Source organism: Poecilia formosa, unplaced genomic scaffold, assembly GCF_000485575.1.
Source record: "Poecilia formosa unplaced genomic scaffold, Poecilia_formosa-5.1.2 Scaffold417, whole genome shotgun sequence".
In the NCBI taxonomy this organism is placed as follows: Eukaryota; Metazoa; Chordata; class Actinopteri; order Cyprinodontiformes; family Poeciliidae; genus Poecilia; species Poecilia formosa.
The window spans coordinates 259,913-285,624 of NW_006800356.1; the positions used below are offsets into that span (position 1 = coordinate 259,913).

The window sequence follows — 25,712 nt, forward strand, 5'->3', positions numbered from 1 at the left end:
CTGGAGGACAGGAAGCCCCGGAGGACTGGTAGCCCTGGAGGACTAGTAGCCCTGGAGGACTGGTAGCCCTGGAGGACTGGAAGCCCTGGAGGACTGGTAGCCCTGGAGGACTGGAAGCCCTGGAGGACTGGAGTTGGTGACCCCTGCACTAAGAAGAGGCAAAGTGTAATAAAATCAACATGAGGATGGTAAACAACACAGCTGATGGAAAGGGGGAGGAGCTGCGTCTCAAAGGCGGAGCTTAGTTCAACCAGGTGTTTTGCACAGCTGAATGGTTGCCATGGAGATTAAAGGATTTCTCAAACATGCATGAAAGAATCAAGGCAATACTCCAGGTGTATTTTTAATGAGAGAATTACATGATTTTACGTGACACTGCCCCTTTAAGTAAGGCTTTCTCCAACTGGACTGGTGTGATGTTGGGATCTTTAAACTAACAGGAAACTTGGCCAAATTGTCACCAGGGTTTCAAAATAAAAGAGGGAGCTAAGAAAATGTCTGTGAAAGCAGACAACACTTGAGCGCGTCAGGAATGTTTCCAGCTGGTGACATTCCTCTGCAGGCTAAAGGAGATGCAGCTATTCCAGTGGGAGGCTGGGAGCCTGCTGCTGGCAGAGAGCGGCCCTGAGATGAAGTCACAAACATCGCGACTGTAGTCGACTCCCACTCCCCCCGGCAGCACAGACAGGCCATTATGTGGCCCGGTACCAGCTGGTACCACGGCCGCCTCGTCCTGCTCTGGGCTTCATTCGCCGCTGCCTCTGGAACATGGAACTGAAATCCAAGAAGCAACCTGCGGACGTTCTGCTCGGATGCATCGTCGCCTTCTGCTTCTCCACGCCGTGCTGGGCTCAGAGACGTGAGTACCGACGACCTCTGACCTTTAAAACTGCTCTACAGAGCAAGTCTTCTAAAAACCAAAACCTTCTCGGATGAAGCGAAACACCAAATTTACTTTGCTATTTTTTGTCTGAGTTCAGTTAAATTCGGATTAATTCACTTTTCTTTTAAATTGTTGGAGCTGGATTCTCTTTTTTAGTGTATATGGTTCACTGCAAAAACACAAAACCTTACCAAGTATTTTCTGCCTGTATCTGATTTCACCGTAAATACGACAAAAGTAAGTATTCTGGAAAATATATGAGCTGGTTTTAAGCAAATTAACAAAATTCAGCTCAGTTCCAAAACACTTTTTTGATCCCAATGGGAAATTAAATGATTCAATTAATATTGATTTTAAAAAACAGACTAGTTATTATTTAACCTGGTGTCATCTACCAGTGGAACTAGTACATTTTTAAAATCAGTATTAAGCAATTATTCACTTAAAACAGTTGTAAGTTAGTTTTGTCTTATTTCTAGTGCAGTAAGATATTTGCACTAATTTATATTATTTTATTTAAAAACCGTTTTTCCATTTTAAAAGTGAAATAATCTAACAGATTTTTTCTTTAAAAACTTTTTTAAAAGAAATTATTTATTTCCTTCTGAACAAATTTTATGGCTCCAATTTAGCTCCATAGAGACACTGAAATTTGTACAAGTTCAACTGGATTCAATCTGTTGATTTATACTGGTTCTGATGTTTACTGGTTCTGCTGTTTACTGGTTCTGCTGATGTTTACTGGTTCTGGTCCCGTTCCCAGTCTGCACGGTGCCGCCCGGCCCGGTAACCATCCCTGAAAACAACACGGCCGACATCCAGGTGGTGAAGATCATCTCCAGCAGCGATGCCACTCTGAGCGTCTCGGTGAACCCGGAGGATCTGTTCTACGTCAAAGGCAACGTCCTGATGGTGAAGAAAGGCCTGGATTACGAGGTAAAAACAATAATAATCCCCCCAGATTATCAGGTAGTAATAATAAAACCTTTTCACAGTTTGGTAAATGTACAGTAACCAGGTGTTCTGGTGTTCCAGTCGCTGTCCAGTCCCACTCTGGTGGTTTGGGTGAGGTGCAGCAAAGCCGGCTCCAGATCTGTGAGTAAAACCAACAACACGCTAAATGTTCCCTGTTCTGGATCAGCCGGCGCTGAACTCTACATCCTCCAGAACTCGCTGTTCGTCTCCTCTGCAGGTGAACGAGTCTGTGGAGGTTCTGGTGGAAAACGTGAACGATAATCCTCCGAACTTCGCCCAGAACCACTACGTTCTGGACGTGAACGAGGTGGACGGCGCTTTTCTCCGACATGTTGGTGAAACGTTTCCGCTCTAACTCTGGTGTTTCCTGCAGCTCGCTCCAGTGAACTCCAGCGTCGGACTCATAGAAGCAACGGATGTTGATTCAGAGCCGCTTTATTATCGCTTAGAGTCTGCAACTGTACGGTTTCCCTCATTCTTACTGCTGTTTTTATTATTCATTTAACAAAAAATGGTTTTTGTGCCTTTACATCTCTTTCCTCAGTCTTCTTCTGGTTATTTGTGTCAACAATGTGGATTAAATCACTGGCATATTGCTATATATATTTTTTGCTGCATGAAAAGGGAAATAAAATGCTAATTAAAGGTGCAGTATGTAACTTTATAAAAATGTTTTATATTTGTTAAAATGGTCATGACAGTTTTAACAAACTCTTCTCCATGAGTTATTATCACCATCTCAAGCAATGCATCATTCCCGACCAAAAACAGCCAATCAGAGCCAGTAGGAGGGTCTTAGTGCTATCAATCACCCTCATGTACTCGCTGCTAAATGAGCTAACGGCAGAGAAACAACTTAACGTTACAAGTGAACGATTTATCTACCATCATCAGTGTCTATGCTAACTACCTTAGCATCGACAACAAGATCTGCTAACAGCACAATCAATCAATCAATCAATCAATCAATCAATCAATCAAATTTTATTTGTATAGCACATTTCAGCAGCAAGGCATTTCAAAGTGCTTTACATAATTAAAATAAAAACAGCATGTGAGAAAGAGGTTTAAAAAACATCATTAAAACGTAAACAGTGTGAAAGAGAAATAAAAAGCTGTACAACTTTAGTTGAGACGCCGTCAACTGGGACTCCAGGGAGGAGCGATGAGCAGCACCACACAAGATAGTGATTGACAGCGCTAAGACCCGCCTCCTGGCTCTGATCGGTCCTCTAAAAGTTACATACTGTGACTTTAATGCTGTAAAGTAACAATATCTCTGAAAACAGGAAATGTTACCACAGTCTGTCAGATTTGGAAAATGATCCAGTTGAGATGTGGATAATTTCCTCCCAGTGCTGCAGAAAATCAAACTGTGTTTAAACAATTTGTTATTATGATGATTATTATTACTGGTCCTGACAGATTTCAGGTAGTTTTTAATTCCCCTTTAAGGTGTAAAATGATTTGAAATAATTAATCTTTCTTATTTATCGTTCTAACTGACAATATTTGACACAAACTCCTCAGGAGAAATATTTCCGTCTGGAGAACATCAACACACCAAAGATCCTGGTGAAAAGCCTCCTGGACTACGATGTGGTGCAGAAGGTCTCTCTGGTGTTGCACGTCCAGGTACAGGAAGGACGCTCATCTGTTTTTCTTTTTGTTGTTCCCTGACGTTGACCTTCCACTCCCAGGACACGTTCAACGGCTCGGCCTCCAATGAGCCGTTCTTCACCTCCGTGGCCATGATCACGGTCCAGGTGAGGGACGTGGACAACCGGCCACCCTGGTTCCAGCCGTGTCTCAGGACAAACTTAGGACTGGCCAAGCTTTGCGTCAGCGGCGGCTACAGAGGCAAAGTCAACCTGACCGAGAAGGAAGTGAGTTTGTACAGCAAATATCAACGCTAGACGCAGTCTTATAATATCACAGCATCTCTATTTAAAACAAAAATGTACAAAGGTTGACTTTTCTTGTGGATTTTTACCCAAACTTTAAGATATGATGTTTGGGTGATGGAATATCACAACTTGGAAAAACCATGCTGATGTCATTTTGTGGGTGACCATTACTGTCTGGAACATGTGTGTAGCGCTCGTACAAAACATTAAATAATTTTGTATATAATGTTAAATTTTCATAAAACTTTACAAAAAAACAAAACAAAACAAAAAAAAAACTAACAAATTTGAACTTAGTTCACCTGAAAGGGTTAAAACTAAAATCTGAAACAAAATGTGAGAAACAAATATTATAATTAAAATGATTTCATTTCAATCTGCAGATCATATTGTGGTAAGTGATTTTCTGTTTTTTAGTTTTTAATATTTGTAAAATATGATGAAGTTTGACTCTAACTTTAGCGACCAGCTAAAAAGGAAGCAGGAAGTTGTTTGTTTTAGCAAAAGGCCACTGGATGGTTTCTACTGGCTGGAATCAGTTTGAGTCCAGTTCTGTTTTCACCACTGATGATTTCAATTAACTTTCAATTATATCCACTGTGAACAAATATGATTATACTGACAATATTTGATTAGGGTCCAGAATCTGAATGGTTTAATTCTGAGATCGTAAACGAAACCAGACTGATTTCAAACAGGAAGGCCCGTTGGTTCTGGAGCCCGGTCCAGTTTTCGCCAGAGACGGAGACAAGAACCGCAGCGAGCCGATCAGCTACAGGATACTACGAGGTTAGACGCAAGAGACTAACTTGGGTTTATTTTTTATCTTTCAGGTCTCATCTTTTGACTTGATCCTGAATAACTTTATAAAAAGTGTTTAATTTATTTTTCTACAATTCAATAAAAATATGGATTCATTAAGAATTAACAGTTCTGAGGTTAAAAACATACAAAATATAATTTCTTTTTTATACATAATATAAACAGATACATCAGAATATCTTGGTGTCACAATGAATTGTAAGTAAAAATATGCCAGCATTTTCTTTTTCCCTGTTTTGGAGGCGCTTAGTGAATATAATAATAAACATTTTGAATATCTTCTCTCATCTCTTTAAAGTATCAAATGGTAAAAATATTTAATGGGGTTAAATTTTACCTAAATGAAGTTATTAAATAAGTTAAAATTCCTAACCCAACTTCTTAAATTTGTTTAAGGTAACCATGAACTAACCCTAATTTTAAAGCAAAACTATCCAGATGAGTAAATAAACAGAAATTATTTTTGCTTTCTTGTCTTGATCAGAAATTTCAGTAAAATATCTTTACATAAATATATTTTATTTAGGAATTAGATTTAGTACAACCAAATAAAACAAATAAATTAAGAAGCTAAAAACGTGGCAGCTGGTGCTAACTCGTTATGCTAAGCTAGCTGGCATCAACTTTTTCTCTAGATTTAAAAACGGTTTAAGTCAGCTCATTAAATATGACAAAACTTATTAGTTACTTAAAGAAAAACAATAAACTTGTTTTTTTAAATTCACTAATGTTTCAAAAGATTTTAAAAAGAATCCAGATTTTAACAATTAGCTTTAGCTTATTAGCTTAGTAGCTACTAGCCAAATATTCTCAATATTACCATAAATACATGTGCTCAGTTATTTTTTGGCATGTAAAAATCAGTTTTATTAGTTTGTTATATTTGAGTTTTCAGGGAAGTTTTAGATGTTTTTAGTGATTTATGTTTTCTTTCATCATCAGGAAATGAAGGGAACATATTCCAAATTGATGAAGACACGGGGAACATTACAATGACCAAAGCTGCAGATATCGTTGGCCCGATCATTCTGACAATCCTGGTAAAACAGCGAAAAACGTTTTTCTGGGGATTATTTAAAAAACATCCAACAATGGGAAGCTCTGATTTTGAAGGAGTTTTCCTCCGTTTCAGGCTTCGCAGGTGAACAACAGGGATCAGTTTGCAGTGACGCAGGTGACCATAGAGGTGATGAAGAAGAGCAGGAACCCTCCACGCTTTGAGAAGGAGCGATTCGAGGGATTTATCTACAGCAACTCCATCCCAGAGAGCATGATACTCCGAGACCGGACCACCAACAGACCCTTCAGGGTCCGAGCCCGCGATGAAGACTTCGCAAGTGTAAGTGACCCCCATTCATACACACTCTTTACAGTCTGTTTTAATGAGTGCACACTTTATGGCATTTTTATGCCATGATGTGTAATAAAAATAAACCAAAAGCCATGTCCAGTAAAGTCTGGTTTTGGTGTACATTAAAATCCAGCGGGAATTAGTGAAAGCTGTAGCACTGCTAACCTGCTGGACAAAACATGTTAAAAAAGAAAAAAGGAGCAACACACAGAATGTTCTTCCAAAATAGATTCATGCTAGTAAACAAAACAGGTGTAGCTGGTTTTATTTTTGCTTTATTTGTTGTTTATTCCCCTTTTACAAATTGACACAATTTGATAAACTTAAAAAAGTGATACAGAAGACATTGATACACAGTATTATAGTGGCTTCAGTCAGAGGCTTTTTCAAAACCGCTGTGGTACAGACTGCTACAGGAGATCCTTCTTGCCCACAAACTAAATTTACAGTCTAGTTAAATCCTGATCCACATGTTTTGTGGCTAATTAACGCCTTTGTTTGGTGTTTTTCAGGGTGTGAACCCCGACATGAAGTATGAGGTTCAGTACAGCAGCTACGTCAACGTGACTCCCGACGGCTTCGTGATCCTGAAGAGAGTGGTGAAGACGGAGTCCTTCGCCCTTCAGGTGACCCATGATGGCCAATGTAGAGGAGTACATTCCTGCCAAAAAAGTCAGAAAGTTTGAGATTCATCTCAGAAAGTTTCTCGAAAAAACATAATTCTGAACTGGAAAAGCAATAATAATAATAAAGCTAGAAAAACAGACATTTTGATCAAATTTTCTCAGATATTTTAGAAAATTTTTTGGAAATTTCCATTTTTATTTCTAGAAAATTTCAGTTTCTTCTAGCAAATTTGCAACTTTTCTTACCCAGAAATGTTTGTGTCTTTTTTTCTACAATGTTTTTGATTTTTTTTTCTGGCACATTTGCAACTTTTCAATCAGAGAAATGTAAAAAAAAAATTCTAGAAAATTCGAGACTAATCTAAAAATTTCTTGACTTTTTGTATGTTTTTCTAGTAACTTTACCACTTTTCAAACTCAGAAATTTCAGTTTTCTCTAGAAAACCTGTTTTCTAGCAATTTTTAAACTTTTTGAACTCAAAACTTTCTATATTTTTTCTAGATTATGAGATTTTTCCAGAAAATCTCAAAGATTTTTTTTAGTACAAATGTACTCCGTAACGGCGCCGACCAGCTCGTTGCTGCCAGGAGACTCTTTTTGCTGTAATTGTTGTAAATGTTGTGGCTGCAGCTCAGAGCCGTGGATTCGACCACAGGAGAGTTTGGGACGGCAGCGCTCTCTGTTCAAGTCATACCTGGTAACACAGAAGCACTGAAAGTTCAGCTCTAGTTTAGTCTAGTTTAGTCTGGAGTGAATCGCTGAGCCCTGCTGTGTTTGTCTGCAGCCGTGGCCGTCCCGTCTCCGTCGAACATCGGCTATCGGCCCGGCGACATGGCGCTGCTCGGTCTCATCATGGCGGCTCTCCTGATTCTCTCCCTCATCGTGATTGGCTTCTTGATTTCACGCCTGTGGAAGGAAAACACGAGTCTCGAGAAAATTTGTGAGGTCAGTTTGCAAAATCCAAAAGACAGAAGAACCGTGAAAAATCTTCCCAGGCGTTTTCTTCAGACTTTGTTCTCCAGAGTTTCTGAAAAGTTTCTTTGGACTTTGTTTGCTTTTTCTGTCCTCAAACTAAAACTCAAATATTTGGCTCTCTGGAAACAAAATATAAACTTTCGCAGAATAGAAAATAAAACGATTAAAATTAATATACTGGTCCCTGGACCTAAATCCTGTGGAAAACATTTCTGTAGAGAAGAAAAAAAAATCAAAATGTGCAATTTTTCTTTCATTTCATAAATTTTCCCAATTTTACAACGAGGTATAGGGCATGGCGAGTAAAAAAAATACAAGATTCAAGTTATAAAATTACAAAGTCATATCATAAGAAGAAAGTCATGACTTTATTCTTCTGAGTTTGTGCTCATATTATTCTTATAGTTTGACTTTATTGTATTATTTTGACTATTCCCGTAATATCATGACTTAGTTATTGTGCAACTTTATTCTTGTAATACGACTATTTTTGTAAAACTTTGACTTTAATCGTACTATTTTGACTATTTTCATAATTTTATGACTAATAGGACTTTATTCTCATGGTTTTGACTTTATTCTCATACAAATTATTTTTCTTAGTATGGCCCTAACACTCCGTTGTAGAATTTGAAGGTTTTTTAAAATTTGCCTTAAAAAGTTGAACTTATTTTTTACCAATATTGTGGAGAGGTTAACGCGGGGCCCCTGTGTTGACCCCTGCAGTGCCTGGGCCCCTGCCTGCGGTCCGACCGGCCTCGGTCCGGCCACAGAGACTCCCTCCAGTTCACCAACGACGGATTCCAGAACGAGGCCGACCCGAGCCGAGGCAAACGCTGGAACGTGGTGCCCCGGCGGAGCACCTTCCCCCAGCCCCGGAGCCGCATCCTGCCCCTGGAGAGGCGGAGCCGCCACTGCTCCACCTGCGGCGTCTACGCCAACCACGTCACCAAGGGGAGCCCGTCGGTGCGGCGGAGCAGGAGCGACGGCGACGAGTACGGCATGAGGTCCATCCTGTCCAAGCAGCGCCGCAAGGAGGGGCAGAAGACGGTGTGGTTCAAGGAGAGCGAGGATTCTTCGGACATCGAGGTGGAGATCATCCCCGACTCGGTGGGCCGGGTGGAGGAGGAGACGGAGGAGGAGCTGGAGGTGGAGATGGACGGGGTGGTGAGAGACCCCGCCGCCCCGCTCAGAGACCCGGACACGGAGAACCAGAGCGACGAGCCGGATCCGGGAGACGGCTCGGAGAAGGAGAAGGAGCAGGAGGAGGAGCGCTGAGGTCAGACTGAGCTGAACGTTGCTGGTTCTATGATACAGTTCAGACTCTGGTTCCAGGACGGCGTTCCCAGGATTCCCAGAGCTGCTTCCAAACAGGAACCCACAGATCGGAGCAGTTTTTATCCGGAGGTCCTGAAACGCAGCGTCACCGACCAGAAACGCTCGTTAGCGAGTTCAAGATAACCTGGGACGCCGCTTTCCTCAAAGTGTTGGGAGACTATTTTTATAATAAAAAAACAAAACAAAAAGGAGCTGAAGGATTTATTTATGGCAGCTCAGGTGCAAAAACACTCAACTAAACATTTCTTGTTAACAGTCTAAACTGATTGCGTGATAAATTTGTGTGTAATTTTTTCCCCCTTTTGATTCATTTTTTAAGGCAGCAGAAAATAAATTCCTAATTCATTGTTGAACAAATCATTTGATGCCATTTGATGCTTTTTTCCTAAGTTTAAAAGCAAATGGAGTGGTTTGGAGTGACTAAAGTGAAAAATTAAAAAATGTGCAGAGAAACTGAAAATGATTCCACGTTGGGAGGCATTTTGTTGGGAGTTCATCAGTAGGAAAAATATAAAAATAAAATCCCCAAAGAGGAGTTGGAGTGAGTTCCCAGCAGACCCGTTTGACCAACCTCCAGTTCGTCATCTGGACAGTTTTGGTTCGGTTGCAGTGAACTCTGGTTCGGTTCGAATGCATGTGAACGCCAAGCAGACCAGAGATCGCTCCAAAAGCAGGAAGTGGACAGCAGCGCTGCGGCAGAAACGGCTCATCCTCTGAATAAATACCAGGTTATTTAAACTCCTGAACAGAACCAGAACACAAGATGTTCCTTTAAAAAATGTTTATTGAGCCCAATCACCTCAACAAAAACATCAGTAGTAAAACCATCTTCTACTTAAAACACCAATTAATACATTTTAAAACAAATCCCTGATTAAGACGGAAAAGAAAATTACTTGGATGTCTCAAAAAGCAGAATCGATACCGTAGCACAACTGATCACATCCAGGTTCTGCTTCACGCTCCATCAGAACCGGTCCAGACTCCTCATCAGTGCATGTTTGCTCTAAAGTCTATGGTTAGGTACATTTTGATCAGAGGAACAGGAAACGAGCAGCTCAGATCCGAAGCGTCCTGTTCGGCAGGTGCAGGATGCGTCTTTACTTGGATTTGGCGAAGCCGACCCGGTTGTTCTGGCGGTCGAACACGGTGTAGTACTGACCGATGAAAACGTCTCCCAGGATCCACAGCGGCCCGGCGGGGGGAGGGATGTCCAACGCCATGAAGCCGCTCAGACAGATTGTCTTCCCAGCCTGACTCTCCTGCAGGACGGAGGGCAAAATGTTAACCGTGTTACCCGTTACGCTTCCCTGAACCTGCTAGCATCCATACAAAACATTTTCTGTGCAAATTCATTTTTAGATATTTTAATTCGGTTTTCCTTCCAGAATGAGTCGTTTTAGGGCCTCTTGACACTTTAGATCCAAATGAGCTGCTGCTGGCCACGCCCTCTAAACTCAACGTTTACACTCGCACCTTAAAATGGCTCTTTAAGGAGGCTCCACTTCTGCTTTTCAAACAAAAATGCAGGAAGTTATTTCTGGATGGTAACTCAACACTTGACTTTTCCAGCAGCCATTGTACAGCACATAGAACTGTAAAACTAGCTGACCAAACATGCCTGAGCTCCGCTTGGGTTGCTATGCGAGGGGTGGAACTCGGCTGGGGTTGCTAGGTAACGGGCGGAACTCGGCTGGGGTTGCTAGGCAACAGGCAGTGCCTGCTGATTTGTGATGCTACATTCTTGAGGTTTTTGAAAAAATTTGAGACACCAAAAACAACTTATAGCTAAAAAAAATGCTTTTTTTTTTAAAGCATTTGGGCTGTTTGAGAAGCAGTGGAGACAAACATGGAAGTACAAAAGTTGCACAAATGTGAATTTTGCATAATAGGTCCCCTTTAATGTCCTGTGAGTAAATCTGACAGAAGGAGCAGAGTAACTTCTCTCTCCTAACAGACCTGCCTGCTTTCAGCTTCAGAGCTGCTTGTTCTGCCGTTAATGATTCAGAGTCGGTGTTTTTGTTTGGTACTGTCGCCCCCTGCTGGTTCACTCACCTTGAGGATGTACTGGTCTCCGGTCAGACTGTAGGTCTGTCCGCCGATGTTGAAGGTGATGATGGGCAGCGTTGGGACCTTTTCACAGGGCACCATGTACTGAAACGCATTAAAATAAAAAATGTTTAGTGGTCAGAAGGTACATTTATTTTTAATTTAATGAATTTTGTGGCCTGTCAGTGGTTTAAATTGGCCAGTTTTGCCCTCTGAAACAAAACAAAGAAAAATATTGGACATCACTAGTATAAATCCAAACCCAAAATAAACGGAGAGCATCTTCTGAGGTTCTCAGAGGCTTAAAATGTTTTACAGACATGAAAATGAAGAATTATTCTCCGTTTGTCACATAAAAACCACAATAAAATTCACCGAAACTTGTAACACAACAAAATGTGAAATTGTGTGAAACTTGAGTTAAATTTAGAGAACAGCAGCGGTCTTCGTTAACTTGTCGTTTCCTCACCTCTCCCTGGATGAGCGGCAGCGCGCCGATGGCTTTCTGCAGAGCTTTGACCTCGGCAGCCGGGCCGGTGATCAGAGACGTCCCGGTGTCCACGATGGCCTCACAGCCGCCTTTACACAAACTCAGCTGGCTGCCGATCGCCATCCTGGAACAACAGAACATTAAAACCACTTTACTTTCCCCATCAGCAAATAAAGTGCCATAAAATATTAAATGTTTTTGTTGCATTTCTAAAAGATCAAAGAAATATTAGTGCAAAAACACCAATATTATAATACAGTTAAGAGCCATTAAACATAATTTAAACCAACAATGCAGCAGCTCCTGATCAGGTTTGAGGTCAAACTTCCAACTATGTGAAAAAATAAAATGTTTAAAAGAGGACAGGGTTAACAGTTTGGTTTTATTTTGTTGTGAGCTTTTGTTCGTCCAATTCTTAGTTTTTAGAGTGCTTGCTGGTCGTTATTAGTCAAATATTGTTTAGTCTTTTACTGTAAACATTTTGTAGCCTAGCATGGGAGCCGTAATTTGCCGACAGCCGACGTAAACTGCTTGTGTGGGGGAAAAAAAGATTCTAAAACAGAAAAAGGAAGGGCATTTCTATAATTTCATAATGTTTTAGTTTCATAAATGCATTAGTTAGTTTTCCCTACTAATCTCAGTTTTATTTCAGTTAGAAGGTTGTCTGGGTTTCAGTTTTCGTTAGCTTTAATTAACTAATAACTGTCTTAAAGGACCCAACCTTTGGGCTGGTCATCTTAAATGAAGCATAAACAAAACCTGATTTAGTTTAACTTGGGGACTGCTGTGCAGGTTTGTGTGATTCTGACCCGTCCATGTGGACCTGCCAGTAGGCCTGCCGGCTGATGTTGACATAGTGGAAATCTCCGCTGTAATATTTCGGGTCGGTTCCTCCCAGCAGCAGCTCGCCTCCCGGCTCCGTTTCTGGGTTCCTGAGCAGAGCAAAAAAAAAAAAAAAGTTTATTATTTCATCAAAATTAGCCATTTAAACAACTTTTCTATACACAATAGCGTCCATTTTATCAACACTAATAATGATACTCAGTAAAGTGAAATTACTTTGAACTTTAAGACAGTTGCAATAATTATGATTAAGAAGATGAACATTGTCCAAAAATATAACCAGTTTTTAAATGGGGAAAAAAAACAGATGAGTTATATTTGGCTAAATTTTACATGATGAAAAAAAACCTGCTCAGATTTGTCCGTTTAGGTTTTAAGCTCAAAATTAAAGTTTTTATCTCTGTGGCACCACTAGAGGGCGCTGGTGCACCATCTACCTGCTGAAAGCTGGAGAACAAGGAGTTCAAGATCCTGAGATCTGCATTCATTTTGTTTTTATGGGGTTAAAACGTGAACCTGTCCATCTTTAAATCATGATTTCATCACCGGCTGCAGCTTTGTAAGAATCAGTAGAAATTAACTGACATATTTGACTTTAAAGCAGGGGTACCCAAAGTGGGTCCTGGAGGCCCGGCATCCTGCATGTTTCCGTTCTCTCCCTAGTGGTTGTAACAACCTCCTCAGCATGTCAGTGTTCTGCTTAGGCCTCTGATGAGCCATCATTTGATGCAGGTGTGTAAAACCAGTGAGAGACTAAAACATGCAGGATGCCTCCAGGACCCACTTTGGGTACCCCTGCTTTAAAGTAACATTTCACAGGACAACAGACAACCTATTAGTTTGGAAATTATTACTAGAGATGCAAATCTTTCAGTGTCCAGAGACTCCGTTCCGATGTTTAGTTTGTTTTTCAGTATGTAACCGATACAAAAAAATGTTTTTTTTTCATATTTGTTAAAATTGTCACCATGAAGGTTTAATAAGAGACTCTGAAAAGATCGATCTCCAACCAAGTCTGAACTTTACATTACTGACCAACTTGCATACCAAATGGAGCCTTTATTCATCATTTGCACATCAAGATGTTTGATTCCTGTGAAGAAAACCATCCGTCTCACCTGTTCAGGTAGAAGGAGAAGACGTTCTGCTCCACCTTCTTCTGGCTCATGATGTTATCGAACACAGGAACCACGCCGTCCACAGAGATCCGGGGGTATGCCATGCCCAGGATCCCGTCGAACTTGGCTGCGATGAAGGCGATGCCGGGCTGCTTGATGGCTTCGCCGAACAGCTGGTTTTCCACGGCGATGTTGCCGATCTGAGGGGAGAGCCGAGTCAGCGGGTTTCACACGGCAACGGCTCGACTCTGATCTACGGCCAAGTAACAGGGCCACGCGACGAAAATATGATTCAATTACGAGAAGCATTAGTTTTACGAGAAGCTGTAGTGTTACGAAATAGTACAACTTTACTCTCGCATGAGTGCATTCTCATATTTTCGTAGCGAGGCCCTGATACTCGCTGTACTGATCCGATCCGCAGTGGGCGGAGCTTACGGTGCAGGTATCCTGGCTGAGGTATCCGGACAAACTGCCGGATCCATACTGGATGGCGAAGGCGGTGCCGTTCTTCACATATGTGGTGGATTTAGCGGAGTTATATTTGTGGTGAAGCACTGAAAGGAAAACAGACGGTTAAATTCCCGGTTTGTTCCGGGTTTGGAGTCGGAGGAGACGGACTCACGGCAGGCGATGTCCAGCAGGGAGCAGTGAACGGAGGGGACCCACAGGTTGGACGAGCCGGTGTCAAACACCACCGTGAACGGCTGGGGAGGCGTGCCCAGACTGATCTCCCCGTAATACTGAGCCTGGTCGGGGAAAACAAGGTCAGTCAAGGACAAACGGAGCAGGTTTAATAACCAATCAGCCAGTTTGACCCATTTTCAGACGACGCGGGTCAAACCGTTACAACATGAAGAGAAACTACAGAAAGGAAACGATTACTCATGACCGCCATCAGATTTCTGCTTCATGTGACCAAACGCTGCGTTTCTGTCGAGTCACGCTCAGAGTTTCTCAAACGCAAAATGCAGAAGTGGATTCGGATTTATTGTACGATTAGTTTTCACTTCTGCTTAAGTTTCCCAGAGAGCAGAGGATGCAACTCAGTCTGGGGAAAAAAAGAAGAAAAGTTTCTCTCTGCAGAATTACCCTGAAACGGCTTATATGGAGATAATCTGAAAATAAAAATTATGTTTAAATAGCAAGCTTAAGGCTAAACATGCATGAAGTTCTAACACTTTGTGGTAAAATACTAACCAAGCTTCATAATGAATATTTTAATAAGTGAGAATAACTTCAAGATGAGCTTAAAATAATAAAGTTGTGCAACTTTAGTCATTTAATAAGATATTAATGTAAAGTTAAAAAAATTACAAATTTTAGTTTAGAGTTGAACATTTAAAATAAAAAACTTTAGAATTAGTTGCATTACTTCTACAATAAATACAATTTCGATTTTCTTAAAGGTGGAACATGAGGACTTATAAACCGAGAGATTTATAAAAATCTCTTGTAAATAAATACATTTGTAGAAAATAGTTATGTATAAAGAAAAATTCAACGGACAAAAAAGTTTATACATTGCAGAAACTTAAAATTGATCATGTAAATCAATCTGATCACCTGATGTGTTTAGATAATTTTCAATATATTAGTCTTTATTATCAATGATCTACCTCAGCATTTTATCCTGGGAGACAAAACTGGCAGCTTTAAAATGCTGACAGGCCATAAAATTCATTAAGGAGAAAATGGAAACGTTGTGACTTTTTGTTTTACCTGCTGAATTTTTTTTTATCTTTTATGAAAATCTGTGCATCACTAAAGACCCAAAACATGAAAATGGCTTCAGATTGTTACCTTATTAAAAGAAAAGGAAAAAAAAAAGAAAAAAGAATTTCCAAATTTTTTGGCTCAACTGTTTGTGGCCAATTTTTTTTTTAAAACCATTATTGACTTGTGGGCCAAACAAAATACTTTCAGGGGCCACAAACTGCCCCCGAGCCACACTTTGGACACAACTGATCTACAAGTTGTGATCACCTATTGCTCTGCAGCCTCAGAGTAAACAACCAACCCGCTGATGGAGATCAGAAGCCGTCACACTTTCCCAGAGTTTCAACACTTTATCGGGCTTTCTGGAAACGTTGCATAATTCTGCAACAACAACAACCGAGCCGTTGTTCTTTCCTCCTGCAACTCGGCTAAAACTAAACGGCTGAAGTCTTTTCGGGCCGCAGCTTTAGAGAGGCAGACATGCTTACATCCAGGTAGTTCTTTAGCGTTTCTGGAGTGGGTCCATTACTGGACGGGAAGCCCAGGTTGTACTTCAGGGAGTGTCTGTCGGCCAGCAGTTCCTCAGCTCTTTTCCCCGAGTCGGTCAGTTCACGTCGGATTGAACGGAATTTCTTTAAGGGAATTCTGAACAAAACCAAAAAAAAAAAAAAAAAAAAAAACAGGTTAAAAGTTTAATTTAGACAATTTAAACAGTCACGTTTTACTCCAGTTTCCACAATGAAGCAAAAGCTGAACAGACAGCAACATTTATGCCCAAGAAAACCAAAGATCTGATTTACTTCCTCCCACTTTATCCCCATGGTGCAACCTGCACTGCCCCCTTGTGGACGTCATTGCAATAACTTTTTCAAGTAATGTAATGGCAGGATAAGAACGAATTCTAAAGAACAATCTAAATTCTGATGAACATTTAACACTGGAACTGAAAAACATTTTACATACCCAAAACAAAACAGAAACGACAAAATAGATTATGAAGTCTCTAATCAAAGTTGTCCTTCAAAATAATAAAGGTTTAGTTCAGACAAATTCACCAGACCGAGGACTTTAGTCATCCAGTTTTTGGTAGAAAGAAAAACGATAAACCATGCAAATGAACCTTTATTAATTTATGCGATCGATTTATTGCGACACGGTGAGAAATCTTAGGTTTTCATCTTTTTCTTTAGGACACAAATGCATCACAAACTTAACTGCAAAATGCAAGAGCAAAAAGGTCAAATGTGGGCTTCCCCAAGACAAACGAAAACTTTGGAAAATAAAAATCTACTCGTACAATTTGAGTCATTTTCACAGAATAAAAATCATCCGACAGCTTTGATTGTGTCTTTTGTTGGTAATCTGGTTAATAAAGGTCCGTTTTCATGTGCAGTCCCAAACAAACATGAACAGAGTTAATTGATTGATCTTCAATTTTTCGTAGAGTTGAGAAAGCATAAAAACATTTTCGTTGAGGTTTTTTTAAAGGCATTTGCGATTTTAAATTGACAGCTGTGATCAATGTTACTGCGTTCAAAATGAACCAGGCTCCATAAAAACCAGGATAAAACACAAAACTAGAGCTGAACCATTTCAGAGATTAGAATTGGTCAAAACTAGGCGATTTGTTTAACATTTTGAGTGGATGTGTTAGAGTGCATATTCTGTAACAACATTTTGACAGATCTTCATGTGTAGAGTTGCTTAGAGAAACTTTTTGTGAAAACCACCATCACACCTTTAAAGCTACACATCTCTTCTTTTGTTTCAGGTTATAACTCGTCACAAAAACAGTCAAACCTGACTGAGAAACTAAACATGGTGTCATAAATAGAAAAACAACATGATAACCTGACTCAGAGGTGGGACCAAGTCACTGTTTTGCAAGTCTCAAAACAGGATTTAAAAATAACGGGGGGAAAAAAAAAAGGCTACAGCTAATTTCACATCTCAGTATTGATAAAAACACGTTGCGTAAATCAAGCTTGCCAGAATCACTAACCAAGACACAAAATAATGTGCTGCATTACCATCCAGAAACCACTGGTGTGAAAGTCAGTCAAGTTTGAGAATTTTTTCAAGTCAAGTCTTGATTTTAATGACTCGAGTCCAAGTCATGTGACTCGAGTCCCCACCTCTGACCTGACTGCCATTTGCCCCCATTTTCACAGCTGACCCAGTTACTACACGTCTATAAACAGTCAGCTGAAACTTTAGCTTCCTCAGTCAGGTGTTCAACAATAAAGATGATGTAATCATCATGAGATCAGCCTGAAGCCATTTTATTGTTCGGGTTCATGTTTTAAAAGTCGGCCACTCTGATAAGAAATGGCAACGTATAAAACAGTTTGGAAAGACCTTAAACCAGGAAAGGTTTAGAAATGTGAGGTATTTTTCCAGAGTAGAGCTGCTGCTTCTCTGCACCAAAAGGTTTCGAAGACGCACCGAACTAAACCCCAGCAGAAACAAAGAAGTATATAAATTATTGATTCTGAATTAGGAATAGCTTGGATCAGTGGGACTGCAGCCATTTCTGCTCGTATTGGTGGATTCAGTCACCGGCTGCACAGTCGCTTCAAGCAAACTGTTTTTAGTAGCTGCTGCAGTTCGTGGTTTTGAGACTTCCTGCCAAGATAAATGTGCAGAGAAGTCCATATCTACTTGCTAAATCAGTCATGTTACTCATTTTATTGCTTTATTGCAACTTTTGGTTTGACAAGAATAATTTTACTTTACCGTAAGAGGGGCAGAAATACGTTTTAATAACTTAAAAGTAGCCATGTACACACCAAAGATTATGAGTATTTGAAATTAATCAAAAAATGGAAATAGCATTCATCTTAATTTAAAAATGAGATAATGGATGTTTGGAAAAACATAAGCTGAAAGCCTTTAGTTTCAAGGCAGAATATTGTCACTTTTATTACCATAAAGAGGACACACAAAAGAAATGTGTTTATTGAGAATCAGAATCTGCAACTTAATTTGTTTTCAGTGTGGATTACAATAATTGTCTAAACTTCACTTAATTTGTTGTTTCCATAGTTACAATCTAATATGAGTTTAACCTTTTCTTTGTGTTTGAACTTCAGTTGGTTTGCGATTACATCTCAGCCAAATAACCAATTATTGATTATTTTAGGCTTAGCCAATTAAACTCAGACTCCTCTTCCAGATTACACCAAAGATGAATTGAACAACATTTGTGGTGTTGGTTTTAACAGGACATGGGGCCCTGAGCCCCTACAAACCTTGCTGTGGCCCTGGTTACAGTTTATTCTCATTATTAGTCACAGAAACACATTTTTAATCAGCACACAAGATCTGTTAATGCCCTTTCAGATTAAAACTTGTGTACCAACATAATCGTTTTAGCAAATTTTGTCAAGAGATCCATTTCTAAGTAGGTCCAACTGGGAATAACCCAAGATGCAGGCACTGAATTTCCTGGAAAGATGGGTTAGAGGCTGGTACCATGGAGAGGGATTCCCATGATTCCCATTTGGACCCGGTACTTCAGTAACCAGACAACCGTAAATGACGCAGAGAATGGACCGATAACACCTTCTTGTGGGTGTTTTGCACCTCTAGATTGAAAATAAACACACTATGCGCCCGTTATTGTAAATTGAAAACCATATTTAGTTAAATAAACCGAAACAGACTCTCCCCTTAAAGAATCACACCTGCTTGATGTTATTTAATCTACTTTATGAGTTTCGTTGTTGAAACTGTGAGACAAAGTGTCAGCTAACGGCTTCATGTCACAAGATTAGCTGGGCTAGTTGAGACAAACAGCAGGTCAGGTGATCACAGAGGGAGACATTAGCAGACAACCCTTCTCCAAATAAAGCTTTAAAACCACCAGCGTGACCATTAATGTGGTTAACAACACAGTTAACCTTGTGTAAGTTGCTGCTAACGCTGTTAGCTCTAACTTTATAGGTTTTAAGGTCGTTTTAAACTGATAGACTAAACGGATTAAATGTTTCTTTGTTTGTTTGTTTGTTTTCTTACCGAACCAGGGCGTCATTCGTCAAGGCTAACGCCGCCAACACCAACACGACCAGGCTCCTCATTGTGCCAGAACCGGGACCAGCAGAACCACAATGACTGAGCACTTCGAGCTTGTTGTCGACAAACAGCCGACTTTTATCAGCTGACCCAGTCAGCGTCACGTGCCTCCGGAACAGCACGGCGGTGACGTCACTAACGGTCCTTCTCCCTTTTTTTTACTTCCTGTTTTAAGCTAAGGAAAAAAACCTGGGAAAAGCCAACAGGACGGGTAAAAAAACATACAAAATTATGTGATTTAGAATATAACACAATCGAACTAACAAAGTAACAGCTAAAACAAATTAATTCTATTTTTTGTATGAAAACAGTAAACAGAATTAGCGAAAATACAGGCACAAAATAAAAATGCCATTTTCCAAATTTGGAAATATTCTTGAGAGAGAATATTTCCAACTTCCAAGTTAGAAAGATTAACTGCAATGACTTTTGACACCACATTGTATCTTAGCACCCCAATTTTGCAACTTAATCCTCAATTGGGTAAAGTACCCCAAAATTTTACTCAACTAAGAGTAGCACAGTAAAGTATTTTCTAAAGAAACTAGTTAAGTACTCGTTAGCTAATAACACTTTATTTGTACAAAATAGTCAAATGAAAACATTTAAAATTATGTGCAAATTAAAAATTTAGAGTAAAATGAAAAAAGATGCAAATAAAATAATTACAAAATAACTACTTCAGGGAAGAAACTTGTTTCCAAACCAATTTTTTTCAACATAAGTTATGAAAACTGTGGAAGCCCGGAAAGGCAAAAAGAAATGAGAAGGCTTTTTTTAAATATTGTATTTGTTTTATTTGAAGTCTCATTTTCTTAGCCTGACCAAATTTTCTGTTTCTCTCAATATCATGACACATGAAATAAATGAAAAAGAAAATTGTAAATGAAAATATTTAAAAGTTTTTTGGGGATTTGTTTTACCCCGTAGAACAATTTTTTTCTTGAAGTGAACTATAAAAAATATGCGATTTGCCAAATTCAACTAATTTTGTTTTTCTATTAAGCCTTTCTGATTGTAAACAATCAGAATGTCACAAAATGTCACTAAGATAAAACTCAAATATTTGGTTAATTTAAAAAATCAGCAATATGTGGGAAAGCATGGTAAAAAAATTCATTTACCTATAAAAGACATGATATATTATATCTGACATGTTTGCAGCGAATTCCTCCAGAGAAATACCAACAATATGGGAAATTATATGCAGACATAGAAAAAGGCATGTGTGCATGAGACAAAGCAGTAATGTCTCATGCTGCTTTTCTTTTCTTTTCCAATTATTTATTTAAACAGCCAATACATATCTGGTAGGATTGTCTTTTCAAGATAAAAAGAGCTGCAGAATTAGGTTTATGATCAAGAATTATCCAGGCTAGACAAAGATAACTTCATGTTTTATTCAGTAAGGTCTTGTCTGTTTTACTGTTGAATAATTTTCTGCTGCATTTTTATAGTAAGATGAGCAAACGGGTTGTTTGGTGCAAAAAATTAATCCTTGACCTACCTTTTCTATTTTAAACATTTTATCTCAAGCACTTTGGGGTGAAATTATCAGCAGGGATGTAAATCATTAACCAGCACTGCTGAAGCTGCAGTTTTTTCAGAGTGAAGCTGTTGCCTTGTAATGCTGTGGACTGAACAGCGAGTGGCTGCCTCGCCCTACAGATACATCTCATTGTATAGTGTCAAAATCATCTGATTGCTTGAATGGTTTCTTATGTATTACAGAATCTTTCTGTAATATTAAAAAGACACCCAGGTATTTTAAAGAATAATAGCTACTGTATCATTTAGCGGTTAGGCGACACCCAACCATCCATCACTTGTATCTGCTGGAGTTGATGCAACAGTATCAGTGAAAATTCAGAAAACTTCATTGAACACAAAGCAAAACATAACTGTAGATGTAGATGAAGGAGTTCTGTTTAAATGAGTTTAGAAAATGCTGTGTTAAATGTTTTAGCTGTAGCTAAATGATTAGCTAAATGTTCACCATTTATTTAGCTAAATATTTGCACATTTAGCTTAACATTTCGGTGTTAAAGCTGTAGCTAAATAGTTAGCTAACTGGTAGCTAATTGTTAGCTAAGTATTTAAACATTTAGCTTAATGTTTCAGTGTTATAGTTGTAGCTAAATGATTATTGAAACAATTTGCAAAGTATGAAGCGTCTTATGTAAATAAGATGCTTAAAGTTGGTTTTAATATACTGTCAAACTGGAACAACAGGGCAACAGTCTGAAAGGAAAAAGACAAACTGTAAAAAGTGACTCATCAAAGATGTCTGATACAGTGTGACAGTGACTTGCATTTGTTTTCTATCATAATGAAAGCTTTCACAGCAACATGAGACCGCAGAATTGCACAACAGCACCAATCATGTGAACCCAAACTGCACTCAGAGCAGTAAAAGTGTCGACAAGTTTGGAAAATCATGAGAACATTAAACGGAGACAAAAAAAAAAAGGAACATGAATCATAAGCCAGAGCTGAGAATCAGGAACTTGATTCACATTTAGCAACACAGAGAAGGACAGAGCGAGTTTTCAGCTGATAGATGTTTTAACCAAATTACTGAGTCCCTCTGCTGGCCTGATCAATAAACTCACCAAAGACAGTTTGAGTCTCCCTGGAGGCGGTAAATGAATCATTTAACAGTAATATTTGGTCTCACAAACAGAAAAGACTTTGTTTAATTTGGTCAAACTTTGGGAAGACATTTAGTCAATATGAGGTAACTCATTAACGAAGGCCCCTTCAGCAGACAGCAGCTGCTGTGCTTTAAATTAGGAGAAACCTCACCGCTGCAAACCACAACAATGTCTTAAACCAGAGTCTTATTCTGGAGGATAAACAGTCCATCACAACACAAACATCCACAAACTAGCAGCAATGTAGAGAGAGCAATTAACCTATTTTTGACTTTTAAAATATTTGGAATTTTCCTTTTCATTCTCTTTGGTTTTCCTCTTCTTTCTTCCCAGCTGCATCTACTCACCTTTGATTAGCTCTTCTGGTCCATTTTGTCCATCAGTAAATTTAAGTTGTGCAGTTCTCATTTCTCTCCTCGGCTTTATGGTTTTATTGTAGTTTTCTGTCCTAAATTATGTGTTTTATGACAACCTTTAACTCTAGTCTGCTTTTTGATCTCACCAGAAACTTAACCAAACTCAACACATATGGTCAACAAACCAACGCTTCCCTGGAAAACTTTTAAATATGACCAGAATTTCATAATAATATCTTGACATTTCTAGAGATAAAAGTAAATATTTTGCACATATAGTATCTGTTTTCACTCAGACCACTGATGATTTTATCAGGCATCCAGCAGTTAGCTAGGGCCAAATCTGTAATTAATCCAACAAGAAAGTAATATTCTAAAATGTTAATTTTGATTAATTAAATACATAGATTTTAACATGTTCAAAAGTTTAACTGAATTATAAAAAAAATTTCCCTTCTCACCCTCCGCGGGTGGTCTCTTTCATCCTCTGAGCTCGGGTCCTCTACCAGAGGCCTGGGAGCTTCAGGTTCTCCTCCAGTATCTTGGCTGTGCCTAGAACTGCACATTTCTGGACTGAGATGTCTGATGTTGTTCCTGGGATCTGTTTGAGCCACTGCTCCAGTTTGGGGGTGACTGCCCCGAGGGCCCCGATGACCACAGGCACCACTGTGGTCTTCACCTTCCAGGCCTTCTCCAGTTCCTCTCTGAGGCCCTGGTATTTCTCCAGTTTCTCCTTTTTCCTGATGTTGTTATATATGTTATATATATAGGAAAAAGTCAATTGCAGACCATAAAATTAACTTGAGTAAGTTATATGTAACCTTTTAATGGTGCATTTTGAAATGGGATTAAAAGAAGTTAAAGTTTTGGATTATAACTGTCTTCCAAGTGGACAATTAGCAAATGACAATTGTTGACATTGGCGAGAACCATACATTTTTCAGAGTGGCCTTAACGCATACTTGATTTTATGATGAATAAATAAAATTTTACAATGAAATAACTGAACAAATAAAACAAACGGATAGTTGCTTGCTGGTTTACTGATGCCTCTAACTAGGAAAAGACTATTTTTAAACGAGTTTAGTATAAAACAGAAATAATTTGCTGTATCTTGCTGTTTTTAAAATGTTTTTTCATCATAACGAGATGCTATTTACAACTTAAGATCAATAAATCCCTCTGATCACGCCAGAGGAAGTTCAAGTTGTCTGAATAAATAATTTCCTGTTTTGTCAACGTGACTTTATTAAATGTTTGCTTGCAGGTTTTTAGATTAGAAACACAGTAACTCTGCAGACATCCCTCTGACTCATTTCGTTTGATACAACAAGCACAGAAGTGGAAATAAATGAACCTTTTCATGATGAATGAGCCCTGAGTAGGAGAGGGAACCATGCAAAGATGCTGATTTTCCAAGGATGCAACGTTACGGGTTTGAACGTTTGATGAAAGAAAACAAGCAGCAGAGAATCGCCTCATGATTGAGTCAGTGTACATTCAGAAAACCCTCAAATCTGACTGCATCTTTTCATCAAAGCCTCATTTACTGGTAAATACTGACTGCAAGTCACTGAAAAGTACAAAAAGTTCCTGCTTAAGTGTTTTTGATGAGTTGGAAAAAAATATGGTGGAGATAAAAGAACAGATAGATGAGGAAAGACAACAGTTTCACAGGATGACACAACCAGCGGAGGGCTTAGACGGAGAAAACGGCATGTTTGTCTGACAGTAGAGGTCCAAGTGTTTCTCCGAGGTGTGGGTCAGAATCCAAAGTGGGTATCACTCATCTTCACCTTCAGACTCCTGCTGAAGCACCGCAGCAGGAAGCCGGCTCCTCTAATCACTGGCGCTTTGAAGCCCAAGTGTTCAGAGAAACAACCAAACCCAAAATTACTGCTTCCTCCATAATGATGACTGCTCCAAACGCTTTTATTTTCATGCATTTTAATTATCTGATGTGAGGAATTCTGAGTAGTCATTTTTATTAAAGGGGACATATTATGCAAAATGTACTTTTGCATGATTTTATGCTTTCATTTGGGTTTCTACTGCTTCTAAGAAAACCAAGCATTTAAATAAAACCACTCAGCCATTTACTGGCAGTAAGTTAATGGGTTTTTGATGTTTGGAAAATGAGCCTTTTTAAAAACCTCCCAGTTTTTAAGTCACATTCAACATGCACTGCACTGTTACCTAGCAACCCGGAAGGAGCACTGTCCCTTACTTAGCAACCCTCATGAAGAAATGTTCTGTTTCAAAAACGTTCAGAATGTAATGTCACAAATCAGCAGGTGCCAGTCGTTACATAGCAACCCAAGCTGAGCTCCAGCACATTTGGTCAGCTAGTTTTACTGCTGTTTGCGCTGCACAATGCATGCTGGAAAATATTCTTGTTGCTTTACCATCCAGAAACAACTTGCTGCATTCTTGATAGTTGTACAGGAGGCTCCACTAATGCTTTTCAAATATGTGGGGTTGTGTAATTTCACTTCTGTTTGCAGCCCTTTTCAGGTGTGAGTGTAAACTTTGAGTTGGGGGGAGATTTAAAGTGACAGAGACCCTAAAACAGTCCATTCAGAAATGAGCTCAGAAAGGGCAGAACTCAACTAAGAACGACTTTGTGCAAAAATGTACTGAACACGTTCTGCAGAATACAGAGAGCTATGCTAGCCTGTTCAAAGAAGCACAGCAGGTCACCTTTCAGAGAATCATGGATGAATCTTCATGGAGAGTCAGAGATCCTGGTTCCAGTGCTAAACCAGAGCGTGCTTTGTGCATCTATTTCTGTTTCTACAGCTGCAAACACACAACCAGCAAAAGAAAGAAAATGGTTATAAGTCACTGACACGGACAGCCTGTCAAAATGTGGAACCAATGTTTTAATCTGTTAAGTAATTTTCTTAATCTCTTATTCAAATTCACCAAAAAACAAACACAGAGGCTCAACAGCCATAGCAACACTTTCATCTATTTTTACACAGGTTGCAGCCATATTACAAGAATAAGGATGTAATGACTTTATTCTGATCACATTTTGACTTTATTTAGTTTTTCTTTTTTTTGACCCGTTGTAAAGAAAAACACAAAGTATTTGTCTTTTTATAACTCAGCTTTATGAAAAGCAAAGTGATGTTTATGCAGAGACTTTCGCTGAAAATCCGACTTTTCTGCACCCAAATCAGCCTTTATGTACTTTATTAAACTTGGCTAAATGACTTGCATCTGTTAAAGCCCAAAACAGCTGGAAAACTAGATATATTTTCTTTAATGCAGCAAATTTGCAAAATCCTTTTTAAGTGTTGGACCTTTGATGAATAACATCCATTTTCTACAAAAAATAAAATACAATCAGACGATTTTCTGGCTTTGATTTTATTTTATTTTATTTTATTTTGTTTTTATGACAAAAAGTTTGAAGAAAACCCAAGCTTGCTAATTATCCAGTCTCCTGTGGATCTGTCCTCATCTCCTCTCTGTCTGCAGTTTAAATATGCGACTCGTTTTGTTGGCGGCTCAGAAATGAACGAG

The 25,712-nt window shown here is 39.2% G+C and overlaps 2 protein-coding genes and 1 long non-coding RNA gene across 3 annotated transcripts; 1 reads left to right on the forward strand and 2 right to left on the reverse strand.

The window, feature by feature from the left end:
• The first annotated feature begins 668 nt into the window (after window positions 1–668).
• cdhr5a (cadherin-related family member 5a) lies at window positions 669–9,238 on the forward strand. Its single transcript, XM_007576833.2, has 14 exons — window positions 669–859; window positions 1,647–1,819; window positions 1,919–1,978; window positions 2,076–2,165; window positions 2,232–2,318; window positions 3,389–3,493; window positions 3,559–3,744; window positions 4,464–4,554; window positions 5,530–5,627; window positions 5,720–5,926; window positions 6,451–6,564; window positions 7,196–7,262; window positions 7,350–7,510; window positions 8,267–9,238. Exons 1-14 carry the CDS (start codon window positions 769–771, stop codon window positions 8,816–8,818), a joined length of 2,082 nt encoding a protein of 693 aa, XP_007576895.1. The 5' UTR covers window positions 669–768; the 3' UTR covers window positions 8,819–9,238.
• Window positions 9,239–9,644: 406 nt separating this feature from the next.
• Window positions 9,645–19,329, reverse strand: ctsd (cathepsin D). The gene is made up of 9 exons (XM_016663385.1): window positions 19,115–19,329; window positions 15,586–15,742; window positions 14,004–14,127; window positions 13,817–13,935; window positions 13,379–13,578; window positions 12,227–12,349; window positions 11,397–11,541; window positions 10,934–11,032; window positions 9,645–10,140 (listed from the first exon to the last, which is right to left on the reverse strand). Exons 1-9 carry the CDS (start codon window positions 19,174–19,176, stop codon window positions 9,979–9,981), a joined length of 1,191 nt encoding a protein of 396 aa, XP_016518871.1. The 5' UTR covers window positions 19,177–19,329; the 3' UTR covers window positions 9,645–9,978.
• LOC107833632 (uncharacterized) lies at window positions 16,769–17,965 on the reverse strand. The gene is made up of 2 exons (XR_001659392.1): window positions 17,240–17,965; window positions 16,769–16,948 (listed from the first exon to the last, which is right to left on the reverse strand). It is a non-coding gene; the product is annotated as an uncharacterized LOC107833632 (long non-coding RNA).
• Window positions 19,330–25,712: the final 6,383 nt, after the last annotated feature.

What these genes read in the sequence shown, in the direction of transcription:
- cdhr5a (XM_007576833.2), top strand. Translation starts at nt 769, where the DNA reads ATGGAACTGAAATCCAAGAAGCAACCTGCGGACGTTCTGCTCGGATGC. An exon ending in GCCGTGCTGGGCTCAGAGAC is followed by an intron (nt 860 to 1,646) that starts GTGAGTACCGAC and finishes TCCCGTTCCCAG; the next exon opens with TCTGCACGGTGCCGCCCGGC. An exon ending in ATCGCTTAGAGTCTGCAACT is followed by an intron (nt 2,319 to 3,388) that starts GTACGGTTTCCC and finishes CAAACTCCTCAG; the next exon opens with GAGAAATATTTCCGTCTGGA.
- ctsd (XM_016663385.1), bottom strand. Translation starts at nt 19,176, where the DNA reads ATGAGGAGCCTGGTCGTGTTGGTGTTGGCGGCGTTAGCCTTGACGAAT. An exon ending in TCAGCCAGGATACCTGCACC is followed by an intron (nt 13,579 to 13,816) that starts GTAAGCTCCGCC and finishes CTCTCCCCTCAG; the next exon opens with ATCGGCAACATCGCCGTGGA. An exon ending in GAGACCAGTACATCCTCAAG is followed by an intron (nt 10,141 to 10,933) that starts GTGAGTGAACCA and finishes TCCGTCCTGCAG; the next exon opens with GAGAGTCAGGCTGGGAAGAC.